The sequence below is a fragment of the Triturus cristatus genome, chromosome 4_1 (genome assembly GCF_964204655.1).
Source record: "Triturus cristatus chromosome 4_1, aTriCri1.1, whole genome shotgun sequence".
NCBI classification, from domain to species: domain Eukaryota; kingdom Metazoa; phylum Chordata; class Amphibia; order Caudata; family Salamandridae; genus Triturus; species Triturus cristatus.
This window is the reverse complement of record NC_140585.1, coordinates 919,269,564-919,284,561: the sequence shown is the minus strand read 5'-3', so window position 1 is coordinate 919,284,561 and position 14,998 is coordinate 919,269,564. Positions and strand designations below refer to the sequence as shown.

Genomic DNA, 14,998 nt, shown 5'->3' with positions numbered 1-14,998 from the left:
GCTTCACCTCGCGCCTCCCCCACCTTCCGGGTGGTGTTGGCATTGGTGGGCACACCTCTCTTCCTCACTTTGTTTTTCCCGCTGGGTCTCCCGCCCAAAGTGGGGGGTAGAACCAGAGGGGACCAGTTGCTGAGTACAGCAAGTGGTCTGGAGAAGCTCACAAAGGCAGAATGCCTTTGAAGCTTCTCGTTCGTGAACCCTGCCCATCCTGGGGGGAGGAGGCTTGGCACCTCGTCCCAGGATGTGCATTGTTTCAGGCCCCCGAGAGCAGCAAGCTCTCGACCCAGGGGTCCAGAAACATGTCTAGTGGCGGCAGCCTGCGCAGCCACTCAGTCAGGTCACTGGGAGTTGGTCGAGTTGTAGTTTTAACTACTTCTGAATGTTGTCTTGTCCTGGCATTATATCCTCTCTAAACAATTCACTCATAAAACTTCGAGCTTCTTCACGAATCTCTTGGTTCGCTTGTATGGTTTCTCCTGACCCTCTTCTTATTAAATTCTTAATCTTATTCCTTGCCCTATCTGCCTTGGCTTTCCACGCCAACAAGGAGCTACACTTCTCCCCATATGCAAAATGCTGAAGCTTGCTTGCTTTCCACCTATCTAGAAGCTTCTTATATAGTTTGCCTGAAACTCAGCCTGCAAACTCTCCCAACTCTTTCGGTAATAATGACACTGTGCTTAAACCTTCCATTGATGCCTTCTGTGATTCGCCTTTTCCCTTAATCTCACTTATTTTTCTCGCTTTATCTTGTTTCGAGGCTTTCCTCCTTCCCGCCGTTGTAGACCTAATTGTCCCCCTTAGATAAGCTTTAAAAGCCTCTCAAACTATCTGGTCCTTAGCTGTGCCCATGTTAAATTTGAAATACTCATCCGTCTTTTCCCCTATATCGCTGATCACTTCTTCATTTAGTAGTATCGTCCTATCTGCAGTCCACATTCTCTGCTCCTCTTTTTGCTGCAATCCCAAGATCATAGCAACTGCTGAATGGTCTGATAATATAGCGGGGATATGATTGATCATCTCGACCTCTGTAAACAGCTCCTGATCTATAAGGAAATAATCAATTTGTGAATGATGCCTGTATTTCTTGCTGTAAAAAGTAAAGTCTCTGGTTTTCCCTTTCTTACTTCGCCAAATATCCAAATAGTTAAATTCTTTCATCATATTTTTTAAACTAGCAAACGTTTTAAGGGGACTATTATACTTTACTTTCGAGGTGTGATCTATTGCCTTATTTAAAACCAGTTTAAAGTCACCCCCCCATTATAATTGGTGCTGTTGTGTCTAACATACAAACTTCAAGTTTTGAAAGTGCTCCCGGATTATCTTCGTTTGATCCATAGTATACTGCACAACCAAGGGCCTATCCTGAATAGTTATAGTGGCCACCAACCATCTCCATAACTGGTCTGTCTCATGTTTAACTACTTTTATTCCTACATTACATCTTATGATAATAATGCCACTCCCCTTGTGCTTCCTCTTTGCTCAGAGCAGAGAACCTCCTGAATCCATCTTACTTTACTAAAACTCTGTTTGCACTCTTGTGCTTCTAAATGGGTCTCTTGTAAGAAAATGCGTGCCTCACTGTTCCTTAAAAACTCTAACGCGAGACATCTTTCTCCTACTCCTCAGCCCATTCACATTCTATGTTAATAGTTTAATTTTATTGAATCTATCCATATTCAGAACTGTTGTCTTTATAACCTCCTGATTTCTTCCATCGTGAGCCTAAAGCATGTATGAGGACAACATTTTTGTTTCCCCCCCCCCTTGCTCCCCACCCCCTGTGCTCCCCACCCCCCCAGGAAACCCTCCTATTACTCCTTTGGCGGTTCAATTTGGCACTCCCATTGCAGCAGGAAGCATCAACACAAAAGAAAAATTGAAGAAAACCCAGCATTTTTCACTATTAAGTACACACCATATCATCTCTACCAACAAAATCTAGCTTCTAGTCTCTTTTATCTATATCAAACTCATGTTTGCATCTGTGCCAATAATATGTCAACTTCGCCCGGACTGCTGATATTATGCATTTTATTTTGCCACATTATTTTAAGCATGGCTGTGAATTTCATTTGGACCTGGGCACCCTGGCTTCTCAGTTCACCCATTCTAGTCCCAAGCTCCCACTGCCTCCGAGCTGTTCTTTTTCCAGGATCTGAGCTGATCTGGTAACTAAATGACTAATGATTTAACAATGTTTCTTTCAAAGCTCTCCCCAGCACAAGCTCCTCAACAGCGTACGTATGAAAATTAATCAATATTTTCCTCGAAGCCTTTATAGCGGGATTTAGCTTGAAGGGGTCTCTATGAACTCTCGATCTCTTTCTGCAGCTCTACATCGGGTCAATCCTTCAGGATTCCTGCTTTCAGCATTTTACATATAAAAGCCTTAATGTCCCAACCTTCTGCACCCTCCGGAACTTTAAGGACTCGTATCCCTTTCTGGTTAGACTATGAAATCTCAAACTTCAAGAATATGTCTTTTCTTAGACTCAAAAACATCAATTCAAGCTGACTCTTTCCCCCCCTCTGCTCCTTGTGTTGTATCCATATTTCCCCCCTCCAAGGTACTGCCACTACCTTGTGGTTGGCTGACACCGGAGGTTGGTGCCATTGTTGATATAGTGGGGGATGTAGCTGTAATATGGAGGAAGTTAGTGTTACTGAATGCCTCCTGGGTCCCACACTGGTCGTTGCATTGGCCTTCCCCGCTTTTTTCATTTGCTAATAATGCAAAGTGGTTTTCCAATTGTAGAGGGGCAGAATTTATCTGGGCGCCTTTTTCCCCCCTCCTTTAGGGGCTGCAACCTGCTCCATTATTTTAAAGTAGGGGGTTAGGGATGGGGTAGTTTTTATCAATATGTGCGCTGTCTTGTTAATCGTCTTCCCCCCTGCACTGGTTATACACCCTCTATTTTTCGCCTCGGGGTGGGACCTCAGCTGGTATCTTTTTCTTAACTGAAAAGCGGGGGATCATTTAATTGGCGTAATTACGATGTCCTTATCTAGCCCCCCCCCAATGCCTCCGACCCAGCTTGAGCACCGTCTACTCTTTCTATGGCTGCGGCACCTTCCCTCTCTCCCTCCTTCTCTTGATCAGACTTCAAAATCATGCAAAGCGAGTCCCTTTCCATCGACCAGGCCTCTATTTCCTTGGCTTTTAATCCTCCCCAGCTCCTACGCCTTACCCCCTCTGTCAGAGTCCGGGCTGAGCTCCTCACCGCTACGTCCTCCTCGGCTCTTCCCAAGTTTCTCCTCCGGTCTCCCTGGCCAGTGCACTGTTCAGACCCTGCCACCCCCGGCCCGGAATCCAATCAGTGCTACAGCTGACTTCGTTCTCCCCCAGAGGTCTGCCAAGCACCTCCAGGTCCCGTAATGATCCCCCACGTCCTGGCCCATGTAACTGACAAAAGGAATTCCAGTATTCTATTTAAAGATTCGTTGGTTTGATTCTTGAAAACGTAGTTACTTTTCTTCTAGGCTACGTCTCGCATCGCTAGCGGTCTGATTCTTCCTGTAAATGCCACTTAGTTCAGTTCATCCCTCGTGCTGCGCCGGGAGCTCCGGCGACCGGCATCAGCCTGCCGCCATGTTTCCCATGTGTAGCATCCACACCATGGGAAACTGCGTAGTTAGTGTTGGATTGGTGGGGATCCTATGTGAGAAATTTTTTGTTTATGTCATGCATGACTGACCAGATAGGTGTTTATGTATTCCGGAGGAGCAGCCCTAAGCAGTGTGATGGAGGAGTGGAAGGTAAGCACTCAAATTATACTTTTAGTTGGGACTAAAACATATAGGCAGCTACACAATACCAGTGAAGCCAAAATGATAGGTTGAGCACTGTGTACATGTACACCACTAAAAGAGGATAACCACACAAGGCCCAGTAAACCATATAACAATGTGCTTAGAGCAGAGTCTGCCAAATTAATCCAATGATGCCAAATTCTCAAGAATGATTGTGGGTGACATCAGCTGTAGCTATGCATCTTTTTAGGTTTTGCCTGGACAGGACGCAAGCGCTGTCAGCGATATCTATTGTTAACAAAAAAAGCTTACAAAAGGGCTTGGAGACAGACCATTACTTACTATTAGTTGGCTTCCATGCCACTCTTGTTTCCTTGCCACATTCTGATCCCTCCAGGCGCTTGCAGTTTGGTCCTTGCAGTAGAGTATTAGCCGAGTACAGTTTCCTGTCTGCGGCCAGAGTCCTTCCACTGGCCGCACATTCCTGCAGGTACTTTTTATTTATTTTGTTACTCTTGGACATGCACCCTTGCAGAGTGCATGTTTGCAGTCCATCTCTTGTCCCTCACTTATGTTGCTTGTCCCATAAACCCGCTGTTTCGTGTGTTGCTGCTCCCTCCCTCCTTCCCAGCACTTCCCTCATGATGCTTTTTTTTATTGATTTTTTTACAGATTTATACAGCGCAAACTCAACCCAAAGGCACTGGTGCGCTTTACATGTGCACCAGTTAAATTACACAAGGACACATTAATTTTTTAGGGACAGGAAGATTAAGTGAGCTTCTCCCCCCCCACTCCACTGTTGTTGCAGCTCCTACCCTCCTTGCCCATGCCTCCCTCAGGTTGCTCCCTCCCGCTGTCTGTTGTTGCTGCCACAACAGATTTTTTTTTTTTTTTTTTTTTACACTAAGCCATGTTGTGGAGCAGCATGTGCTGATGTGCAGCAGGTATAAAAAACACTGACTAAGCCAACAGAACTCGCATAGATGACACCTATTGGCTTTGCCAAAGCTCGTTTCTAAAGGCAGGAATACTTCCTAATACAATAAAAATGCACGTAATAAACAATGAAAGACTAATCCAGGTTGATAATCTCAGCAGAGAAACAATTTTTAAAAGGCCCAGATTCCACCTACTTCTGTTTGGCTAAGGAAAATGCTACTTCCCAGTTTGCATCTGTTCTTGGCATGTAGAGCTACAAATTCACACACTGTGCATAGATCGCCATCTGGTGTTGGGTCCGGATGTTTGCACTTTGTTGTTGTATTGGAAGAAGTCTTTGGAAGTCACGCGATAGGTGTCTCCTCCTTTGGACAATAGTGCGCATGGGCATAGTCTCCATCTTCAGATTGTTTTTTCGCCAAGAAGGGAAATGATGGAGTTTTGTAGGAAACCAAAATAGATGCCCATGTATTTTGTATCTAATTAAGATAATACTGGAACAGATAAAGGTAGCCGGGGAGGCGGGTGGGCGTGTGTGAATCTGTAGCTCTACATGCCAAGAACAGATGCATACTGGTAAGTAGCATTTTCCATTTGAGGCATATGAGATGCAGATCACACACTGTGCATAGACTGCATAGCAGTACTCCTCCTCAGCGGCGACCACCAGTATCTGTTGCAGTAGTTTGAAATAGTGTTTTGAGTACAGCCTGGCCCACACTAGCTTGTTGTTTTGCCTGCACATCTACACAATAGTGTTTTGTGAATGTGTGCAGTATAGACCATGTAGCTGCTTTGCAGATATCATCTAAGGGGATGTTCCCTAAAAATGCCATTGAAGCCCCTATTTTGCAGGTAGAGTGGGCTTTAGGGGGAATAGATAGTGTACGTTTTGCTTTGTGATAGCAAACTTGTATACAATCCACCTTGTAATCCCAGACTTTGATATGGGATTGCCTTTATGTGGTGGTGAGAAGGATACAAAAAGTTGTTTTGCAAAAAGGTTTTGTTCTATCAGTATAGTAAAGGAGTGCTCTTTTTACGTCTAGTGTATGAAGAGCTCTTTCTGCTACTGTTTGTGGTTGCGAGAAGAACACTGCAACTCAACAGATTGGTCGAGATGGAAGGGTGAGATAACTTTAGGAAGGAATTTGGGATTTGTCCTGAGAAGCACTTTGTTATGATGGAGTTGTAAAAATGGTTCTTGAATAGTTAGTGCCTAAAGCTCACTGACTCTTCTAAGAGATGTAATAGCGACAAGGAAAGCGACTTTCCATGCAAGAAATTGCAGCTCGCATTTATGCAGAGGTTCGAATAGAGGAACCATTAGTCTTGTGAGGACGATGTTTAGATTCCACACTGGCGAGGGTGGTACCCTGGGAGGAATTATTCTTTTGAGGCCTTCCATAAATGCTTTAATGGCAGGTATCCTGAACAATGACAGATGTTGTCTGTTTTGTAGGTAAGCTGCTATGGCAGCGAGATGTAATCTAATCGATGTGTATGCTAGATTACATCTTTGAAGATGCAGGTAACATATGATGTGTTGAGTGGAGGCATCTAACGGCTTGATGGTGGTGTTGTTACAGTATATAATAAATCTTTTCCACTTGGCTGCATAACAGGCTCTAGTGGTGGGGCGCCTAGCCTCTTTGATAACGTTCATACAATCAGGTGGAAGATTGAGGTAACCACATTCTAGGACTTCAGGAGCCAAATCGCCAGGTTGAGCTGTGCTGGATCTGGATGTCTAATCTCTCCATGGTTCTGTTTCAAGAGCTGTGGGGAGAGGTGTAGCTTTTGGTGCGGGACTATTGATAGTTCCAGCAATGTTGTGTACCATGGTTGTCTGGCCCATGATGGAGCAACTAGGATCAGAGTTAGTGACTGTTGTTGCAGCTTGCGCACCACTATTGGAATGAGTGGGAGAGGCGGAAAAGCGTACGCAAATCTGCCTGACCAATTCATCCATATCGCATTGCCTTTGGACAATGGGTGTGGATATCTGGCGGCGAAGCTTGGGCATTTTGTGTTGTGATGTGTGGCGAAGAGCTCTATCTCTGGCCGCCCCCACATTTGGAAAAACGGTTGAAGAACTTGTGGATGAAGTTCCCACTCGTGAATCTTTGTTTCTGACGACTTAAGAGACCTGCCATGTGATTTTGAATTCCTGGAAGATGTTGGGCTAAAAGGAATATGTTTTGAGGAATAGCCCAACTCCATATGCTCTGTGCTAGTTGAGAGAGCTGCAGAGAGTTGCTAGTAACTCCAAATGGTTGATGTGGAGTAGTTTTTGCTGAAGTATCCATGTGCCCTGTATGGTGTGATGAAGTAGATGAGCTCCCCAGCCGGTGAGCGATGCGTCTGCTGTTAGCACTATCTGTGGAACCGGCTCTAGGAATGGTCGACCTTTGGAAAGATTTTTGGTGTTCCACCACTGCAGAGAGCGATGTGTGCGGACGTCCACCAACACCAGATCTGTTAGCTGACCTTGAGCTTGGTTCCACTGACATGCCAAGGATTCCTGTAAGGGGCCTATCTGGAGTCTTGCATGAGGTACTATGAATATGCAAGAGGCCATCATCCCTATTAGTTGCATGAACACTCTAGCTGGAAGTGAATGATGCGGCTGTAATTTTGTTATAAGGGTTTGCATGCTTGCTATCCTGGCTGGACTGGGATAAGCAAGGCTTTTTGAGGTGTCTATGGCGACACCTAGATATTGTTGGATGTGGGACGGTTGGAAGTGAGACTTTGTGAGGTTTATGGTAAACCCTAAGTTGTGAAGTAGTTGGATTGTGGTGTGCGTGTGATTTACACACTGGGTATGCGACTTGGCTTTTATGAGCCAGTCGTCTAAATATGGGAAGACATGGATTTGTTGTCTTCTTAAGTGGGCTGCTACCACTGCCAGACATTTTGTGAAGACTGGGTGCGGTGGTGACTCCGAATGGGAGAACCTTGAACTGGTAATGCTGACCGTCTACTACAAACCGGAGATATTTCCTGTGAGCAGGGTGAATGGGAATGTGGAAGTAGGCACCCTTGAGATCTAAGGTGAGAAGGAAGTCGCCTTGTTTGAGTAGAGGAAGGACCTGAAAATGGTCTGATTGTAAGTAAAGGTTTAACGATCTGAGGTCCAAGATGTGTCTCAGGGTTCCGTCCTTCTTTGGAATGAGAAGATACATGGAGTAAACCCCTGTGTTTTGGCGATGCAGGGGAACTGGTTCTATTGCATGTTTTTGTAGAAGGGAAAGCACCTCCTGTTTTAAGAGCGTTAAGTGCTCTGTTGACATTGGGTGCTGTCTGGGTGGTATGTTTGGGGGAGTTGAGGTGAGTTCTAGGCAATAACCGGATTGGATGATTTGTCTCACCCACCTATCCGTGGTAATGGTGTTCCAGAGAGGAAGGGACTGCAGCAATCTTCCCTGACTGGAGTAGAGTAGTCCGGGGGGAGTGGAGGGAAGTCATTGTTTGGGGGTGGAGGCAGCGCGAGTATTGGTAGTTTTGCCTCTACCCTTGTTGTTATTGCCCCTGTAGCCTCCTTTGTATTAGCCTCTGCTAGATGAGGTCTGGGTGGGAATCTTGAAGGAAGTGGAGGGGTTGTCAGGGTTAAAGCCTCTAGAGGCGCCCCTATAAGAGGAGCGATGAAAAGAACTTCGGGGAGCTTGCGATTGCAAAGCTCCCATTGATTTGGCAGTGTCGGTATCTTTTTTCATCTTTCACAAAGATGAATCTACAATAGGCCCAAATAAGTGTTTCTGGTCAAACGGTTGGTTTAATATTGTAGTTTGAACTTCGGGTTTGAAGCCCGAAATTAATAGCTCGGGATGCTGTGTCTACAGCATCCAGAGTGCAACGAATGGAGGTATTAGTTATGAGTTTGCCTTTCTGGATGAGCTAATTGGCTCTTGTTTTATATTGGTCTGGAAGGTGTTGTAGTAGGGTCTCTAGCTCATCATAGTGGGCCCTATCGTACCTAGCCAGCAAAGCCTGTGTGCTGGCAATTCTCCATATTTTGGCTGCTTAGGACACTGTTCTTTTAACAGATGGGTCCAATAATGTTGACTCCTTATAAGGAGGTGGAGCATTGCCAGTGGTTTGGGAGTTAGCCCTTTTCCTGGCATTGGAGACTACGAGGGAATCCAAGGGTAGTTGCCCTTTCATATAAGTTGGGTCAGTTGGGGCAGACATGTACTTCTTTTCCTCCCTGGGGTTAATGGCTCTGGCCCTTACAGGATCTTTAAACACTTCAGGAGCTTGTTTGATTATCCCTTTTAGCATTGGGAGAATGGAAGTGGACCTTTGAGATGGTGCAAAAGTGTCCATGAGGAAATCCTCTTCTACAGGGTCTGTGTGCAAATTCCCACCGTGGTATTCTACAGCTCTGTGTATGAGCTGAGTGAACCCTATAGTGTCTTCTGGAGGGGATGGTCTAGATGGGATGGTCTAGATGGGTAGATGTCATCTTGTGGTGCATTAGGGACATCTGGTGTGCCATAATCTTCCCATGGGTCCTCTGAGATGTTAGAGTGACTAGGTTCCCTTAAAGGGCCATTATCCCCTTCCTCCCCTGAGGTGTCATCATCCTGTGGTGGAGGAGATTGTGAGGGTACTGGGGATGGGATAGGAGAGATGTGGTGTGGAGGAGGAGGTGGAGAAGGAATTCTCAAAGGAGAAGTGGCAATGTCTCCCACTTTGGGAGTGGAGCTGGTACAGGTTTGTCCATTTTCCTTTTCCTAGAAGGACTAAGTATAAGTTGACCTGTCTTTGGGTCTATTTCAAGAGTTTTTTGGTTTGGATCAGGCCGAAAAAGCTCATCCTTAGGAGTGTGTGGTTTGTTTGTGTGGCACAAGTTTTGGAGTAGTTTTCTGCTCCTTAGGCTTGGAATTGGGAGTTTTCATGGGTTCTGTTGGGGTCTTCAGAACCAACTGTTTCTTTGGTTCCGTTGATTTTTTCGAAATCCGAAGGTTGAGCGCCAGTGGTCTTCGGAGCCGGTTGCTTCTTTGGTTCTTATGTTTTTTTGGAAGATTGAGCGTCAGTCTTTGGAACTGGTTGTTTGTCTGGTTCCGACGATTTTTTCGGAGCAGAGACGTCCGTACCAGCGGATTTCGGTGCCGAAGGCGCCGATGTGGAACTAGGTGTTGGTGCGGAAGACGACAGTGGTTTCTTCTTTGCTGCCGGGGATGGGTTTTTGGTACCGACGGTACGCTGACTCGATCAAGAGTGGCCTGAAGGCTTATGCATCGACTTCTTTGCCGAGCCCGAAGGCGGGGCGTGGGAAGTTATGTCCCGGTGTGCACCTAGGCCCAAAGGTGAAAGTGTGACTGAAGCCTTTTTGTGAATGGGTGTGGCGGAAGGGGTCAACGTCCGTACTTACGACGCGCTGCCCTGGAGTGATGTCTTCAACGCCGGAGTCGTCTGTGTCAGAGGCGCTAATGTTGCCCTCTTAGATCTGCTCCGGTACATTGATGCCTCCTTGGAAGTTATCGTCCGGTATCGATATTGAAGATCGATCCATGCTTCTTCAAGCTCGATGATCCCAAATTGTTTTCTTGGAGCGGAAAGAGGCACAAGCTGGACAGTCTTTGGCCTCGTGCTCGGGCGAAAGGCAGAGGTTACACACTTCGTGAAGATCGGCGTGTGGAAACTTGGATCCACATTGATGACACTTTGAAAGGAGTCCTTTCCATGAGCCAAAGGCCTAATGGTGCAGCTAGGCCCGAAGGCCTGCGTCGACAACCAGAATAGAAGAATTCAAGTTTGGAGAGATGCGCATCGAATGGGAAACGCAATCGAAACAATACCGAAGAACGGGTGAAGGGTGGCTCGTCAAAAGGTAGAACGGTAACGACACCGAACTGGAGCGCGATGAACACATCCGAGCCAGATGGCGGAAAACAAATAATCTGAAGATGGAGTTGATACCCATGCGCACTATTGTCCAAAGGAGGAGTTACCTATCTGGTGACTTCCAAAGACTTCTTCTAATATAACAACAAAGTGCAAACATCCGGGCCCAACACCAGATGGCGATCTATGCACAGTGTGTGATCTGCAGCTCATATGCCTCAAACTGTTTTTCAAAAACAAATTATTTGTGTGCAAACTATTTGTACACGTTTGGAAATGTGTTTATGTCCGGCTTTACAATGCAGTAGTCCACAAGTCATATTGTTACCAATTCTTTAAAATACACAGAGTGGGTTTTGGATTGACCCAGAAAGTATTACTTTCACCTCATAATTTGAGCATAGCAGAGGTTCACAGTTCTCACGTAGATTACAAAAGACAAAGATCTTTCTGAAAAAGATCATGTCTGGGATATGAAGAGACCTCTTGAGAGGCAAGACAATAGTGCTTAAATGTTACGATTGACACATGGCAGTCTAGCGAATCAGTCCTCCAATAAAGCACCTTTATAACTTTGGTCGCCAACCTCAGAGTTCAGCTGAAACTATCAGTGATGACTCGAAGGAGAATGAACTTAGATGCTGGATAGCATACGATAAGGATGTCTCTTCATTTGTAAATATTTACTAGAGTTTGTCAAAGACTGAAAACACGCAAGGATGACACAGGCTTGACTGACCTATGAATTCGTTACAATCTCACAGGCATGCAGGGTATGGAGAACATTTGAAAAGTTAGTCAGATCTGGAAAAAAGACATGTGAAACACTCAGAGGGCACCTTTTAACAGTACCACATTCAAATGTATACACCACTTCTAAACCTGCTCTCCTGATCAATAACCCTGATGTACATTATGTCCACTCAGTATAAAGTAGGCTTATAGTCTAATGACTCAAGATCTATCCTTGCCATTAGCCACAAATATATATCTTCCAAACCTGCTAGCTCAATCAATACCTCCTTACCCAATGCAGCCCACCAGCCATGGCCCGTGCCGCTAAGAGCGGTGAGGCAGTGGGGTCCGGTGGTGGTGGTGGTGGGGGGGGGGAGGGGTTGTCATCGGGGTATTTTAACAGACGGCGGCGAGGAAAAATTTATAATTTATTTAATTTCCCTCATCGTCGAATGCCGAAATCCCCTCACGCCACCTGCCCCCGCCGCTCTTACCTGTACGAGCCATGGCTGCTGCCCACATTTTAACCCCTTCCATGCTCATGACGGAACGGTTCCGTCATGAGCGTCGGTTGAGCTGTGCTCATGACGGAACCGTTCCGTCATGAGCCCGCCCGCGCAAGAAACGGTCAGCACCGCGGCGGAATTTGCGCCGCATGGAAGGGGTTAAAAAGACACACAATTGATGGACGGAATGCAGAACAAATCAAAACATTCACCCCCAGTCAAGAGATCTGGGTTAAATCCATCATTCTTTTGCTCACCATGCCACCCCAGTTTAGACCTGGCTATATGCAAATCAGTCTTGACCCTGTGCCTCATGGGAACAGTCCAGCCCAACATCCAAGCCAGGTCCTCCCTGGACCGGAAACAAGCATCCTAGAAGGGGTTTCACCCCTCTTCAGCCAGGATAGCTTGATTCTAGTGGCACAGTGAGCCCAGGACTCACGTCTGAGCATACCTGGCGCACTTAGGGCGAGAAAGCAAAAGACACACAATTGATGGACGGAATGCAGAACAAATCAAAACATTCACCCCCAGTCAAGAGATCTAGGTTAAATCCATCATTCTTTTGCTCACCATGCCACCCCAGTTTAAGGTTTCCTTGTACTCACCTTGTAAAGACCGCTTTCTCATTCTTGGCATCCATGGTGAGTTTGATGGTTTCATGTCCTGACCCTGTAGTTATGGTTTCTGTTACCATTCCGGATTTCTCCTCATCATCACTGTCGGAACCCCCTGATGAGCTACTGTCCGAGGCCACTAGAGGAGCTTTTCTCTTCACACAGACATTCCATGCACACGGTGAGGCAACACTGGCTGAGGGATAAAGAAAAAATGAATACATTTTTAAGGAACACAGCTATTCACAAGCACACTTGAGCAGAGATCTGAAATCATGGCTGAAATGACCTTGGAATTAATCCATGCCATAGAAGACAAAAAAAAAAGTTAATTAAGAAATTTAACTGGATAAGAATATCACAATTTTCCATTCAAATTCTCCAAACATTACAAACTCCAGTGCGAAATGTGTTATCACCCTGCTTATCCTGCCAAATCTGCCACAGCAGGAGTTGACCACTAACACATTTACTAAACCTGATGCCAAAGCACATTCTCACATTTACCAAACCTATCACCATCCCACATTTAGCAAACCTCCCTCAACCCACATCTATGACTCCAGCCCCAGATACCAATACAGCTGTTCAAAAACATCTACCAAACCTGCGGTCACCCCAAAGCATCTAAAACCTCTTGCCATCCCAAAGCATCTCTCACCATTCCATGCAAAACCTGCTACCATCCCGCAGCAACTATCAAATCTACTACCAACCCGAAAGCTTGCACCACACCATCCACTAAACTAAGAAGCCTTACAGAATTGAAGAAACCTGCCCTCATCCCACATGATCTCGAAACATGCTGCCATTAAGAATTATGCAAAAAGAACAATTGATGGACAGAATGCAGACAATGTCATACATTCACCCCAGTACAGAGATCTGGCCTAAATCCATTGTTTTTTTGCTCACCATGCCATTCCCGTTTGGACCAAGGCATATGAAAGTCAGTCTTGACCCTGCGTCCAATGGGAACAGTCCAGCCTGAACTGCTGGGCCAGATCCTCCCGGGACTGGAAACAAGCATCCTCGGACCGGTTTCGGGCTTTCAGCCCTCATCAGCCAGGATAGCTTGACTCCAGTGGCATGGAGAGCATAGGACCCATGTCTGGGCATTACAGTCCCACTCGGGGTGACAAATGCAAAAAGAATAATTAATAGACAGAATGCAGACAATGTCATACATTGACCCCAGTACAGAGATCTGGGCCTAAATCCATCGGTTTTTTTGCTCACCATGCCATTCCAGTTTGGACCCAGCCATATGCAAATCAGTCTTGACCCTGTGCCCAATGGGAACAGTCCAGCCCGAACTGCCAGGCCAGGTCCTCCCTGGACTGGAAACAAGCATCCCAAGACTGGTTTCTGGGTATTACCCTTCATCAGCCAGGCTAGCTTGAATCCAGGGGCACAGTGAGCAAGGGACCCATGACTGGGTCTACACTGGGGTGGCACGGTGAGCAAAGGAACAATGGATTTAACCCAAATCTTTTGACTGGGGTTGAATGAATGATTTATTCAGGATTCCGTCCATCATTTGTTTGCGTAGCACGCCATTAAGAATTATCTCCCAAATCTGCCATGATTATATAGTCTATACCAAACCTGCAGCTGTTCTTTGGCACACTACTACTTCACATCATCTACTAAACGTGCTACCATCTCACCCTGGATCCCACGCCCAGCACAATCAGATTTACTAAATCTACCTCTGCCACTTAGCATACACAGACCCTGTTGCTGCACCCTACAGCAATTTCCAACCCCTTCTCTACGACTACATCTCAGCCCCAAAACAAGCTTTAGTGCTACAACAAGCTGCCAACCTGCTGGACACAAGTCCGAACACAGAGCAATCCGAATAATATATAAGGTTGTGCAGAAGTAGATTGATAAGAATGAAGGAGTCAGTCCTGGCTGTAAGAGACACGCAGCTACTACAGAAACATATATACACTCTTCTGTGCTCCAACACTTGAAGCTATACGGAAACACCATCACATCCTCAGAAACAAAGCAGGAAATTACCTGTAAAGTGGTCCATACTAGGTACTAGATCATTTTATGATTTTTCCTGTGTGCTTGTATTTTTGTTTGTTAGCTCGCTGCTGAATTCGCTACTTAGTTACTGTGATTATACTGTATGAATTTCTCTTGCAAATGTGTAGTCACGCTTTTGCTATAACAGCTTCAAGTACACATTACTTTGTCTTTACTATTTTCTCTCTACATCTGAACATAGGATCTACTACATGGGACACTATCTCATAGAACAGAAGTTACCTGAATGAGTCTGAAAATGGCAGCTTAAATTAATCTTAATAAAGGTGTTGTGTTGTATATACTTTATTTATTTGCAGTTTTCCATAGTGATCCATCATGATCGAGCACTATACGTAAACGTTCAAGTACATAATGTATATATGGTAAGAAATACAGTAAATAACAAATTGCAAGGTTTACAATAAACAACATCTTGGAGACAAAGCTTGGAAATAAACAATAAACGGTGATAGCATTAAAGTGGTAGAAAAATCAGCCACTGGTGCAGCCGAGTGTCCTACGTAGCAATGCCTTATG

The 14,998-nt window shown here is 45.5% G+C and overlaps 1 protein-coding gene across 5 annotated transcripts in view; it reads right to left on the bottom strand.

The window, feature by feature from the left end:
- The window catches only part of PPP6R2 (protein phosphatase 6 regulatory subunit 2), a 913,508-nt gene that overhangs the window by 170,795 nt on the left and 727,715 nt on the right, over positions 1 to 14,998 (bottom strand). For all 5 annotated transcript variants that reach the window (XM_085653731.1, XM_085653733.1, XM_085653735.1 and 2 more), the window contains exon 22: positions 12,407 to 12,611. In XM_085653731.1, coding sequence (XP_085509857.1) covers positions 12,407 to 12,611 — 205 coding nt within the window. The remainder of the gene's footprint in view (positions 1 to 12,406; positions 12,612 to 14,998) is intronic.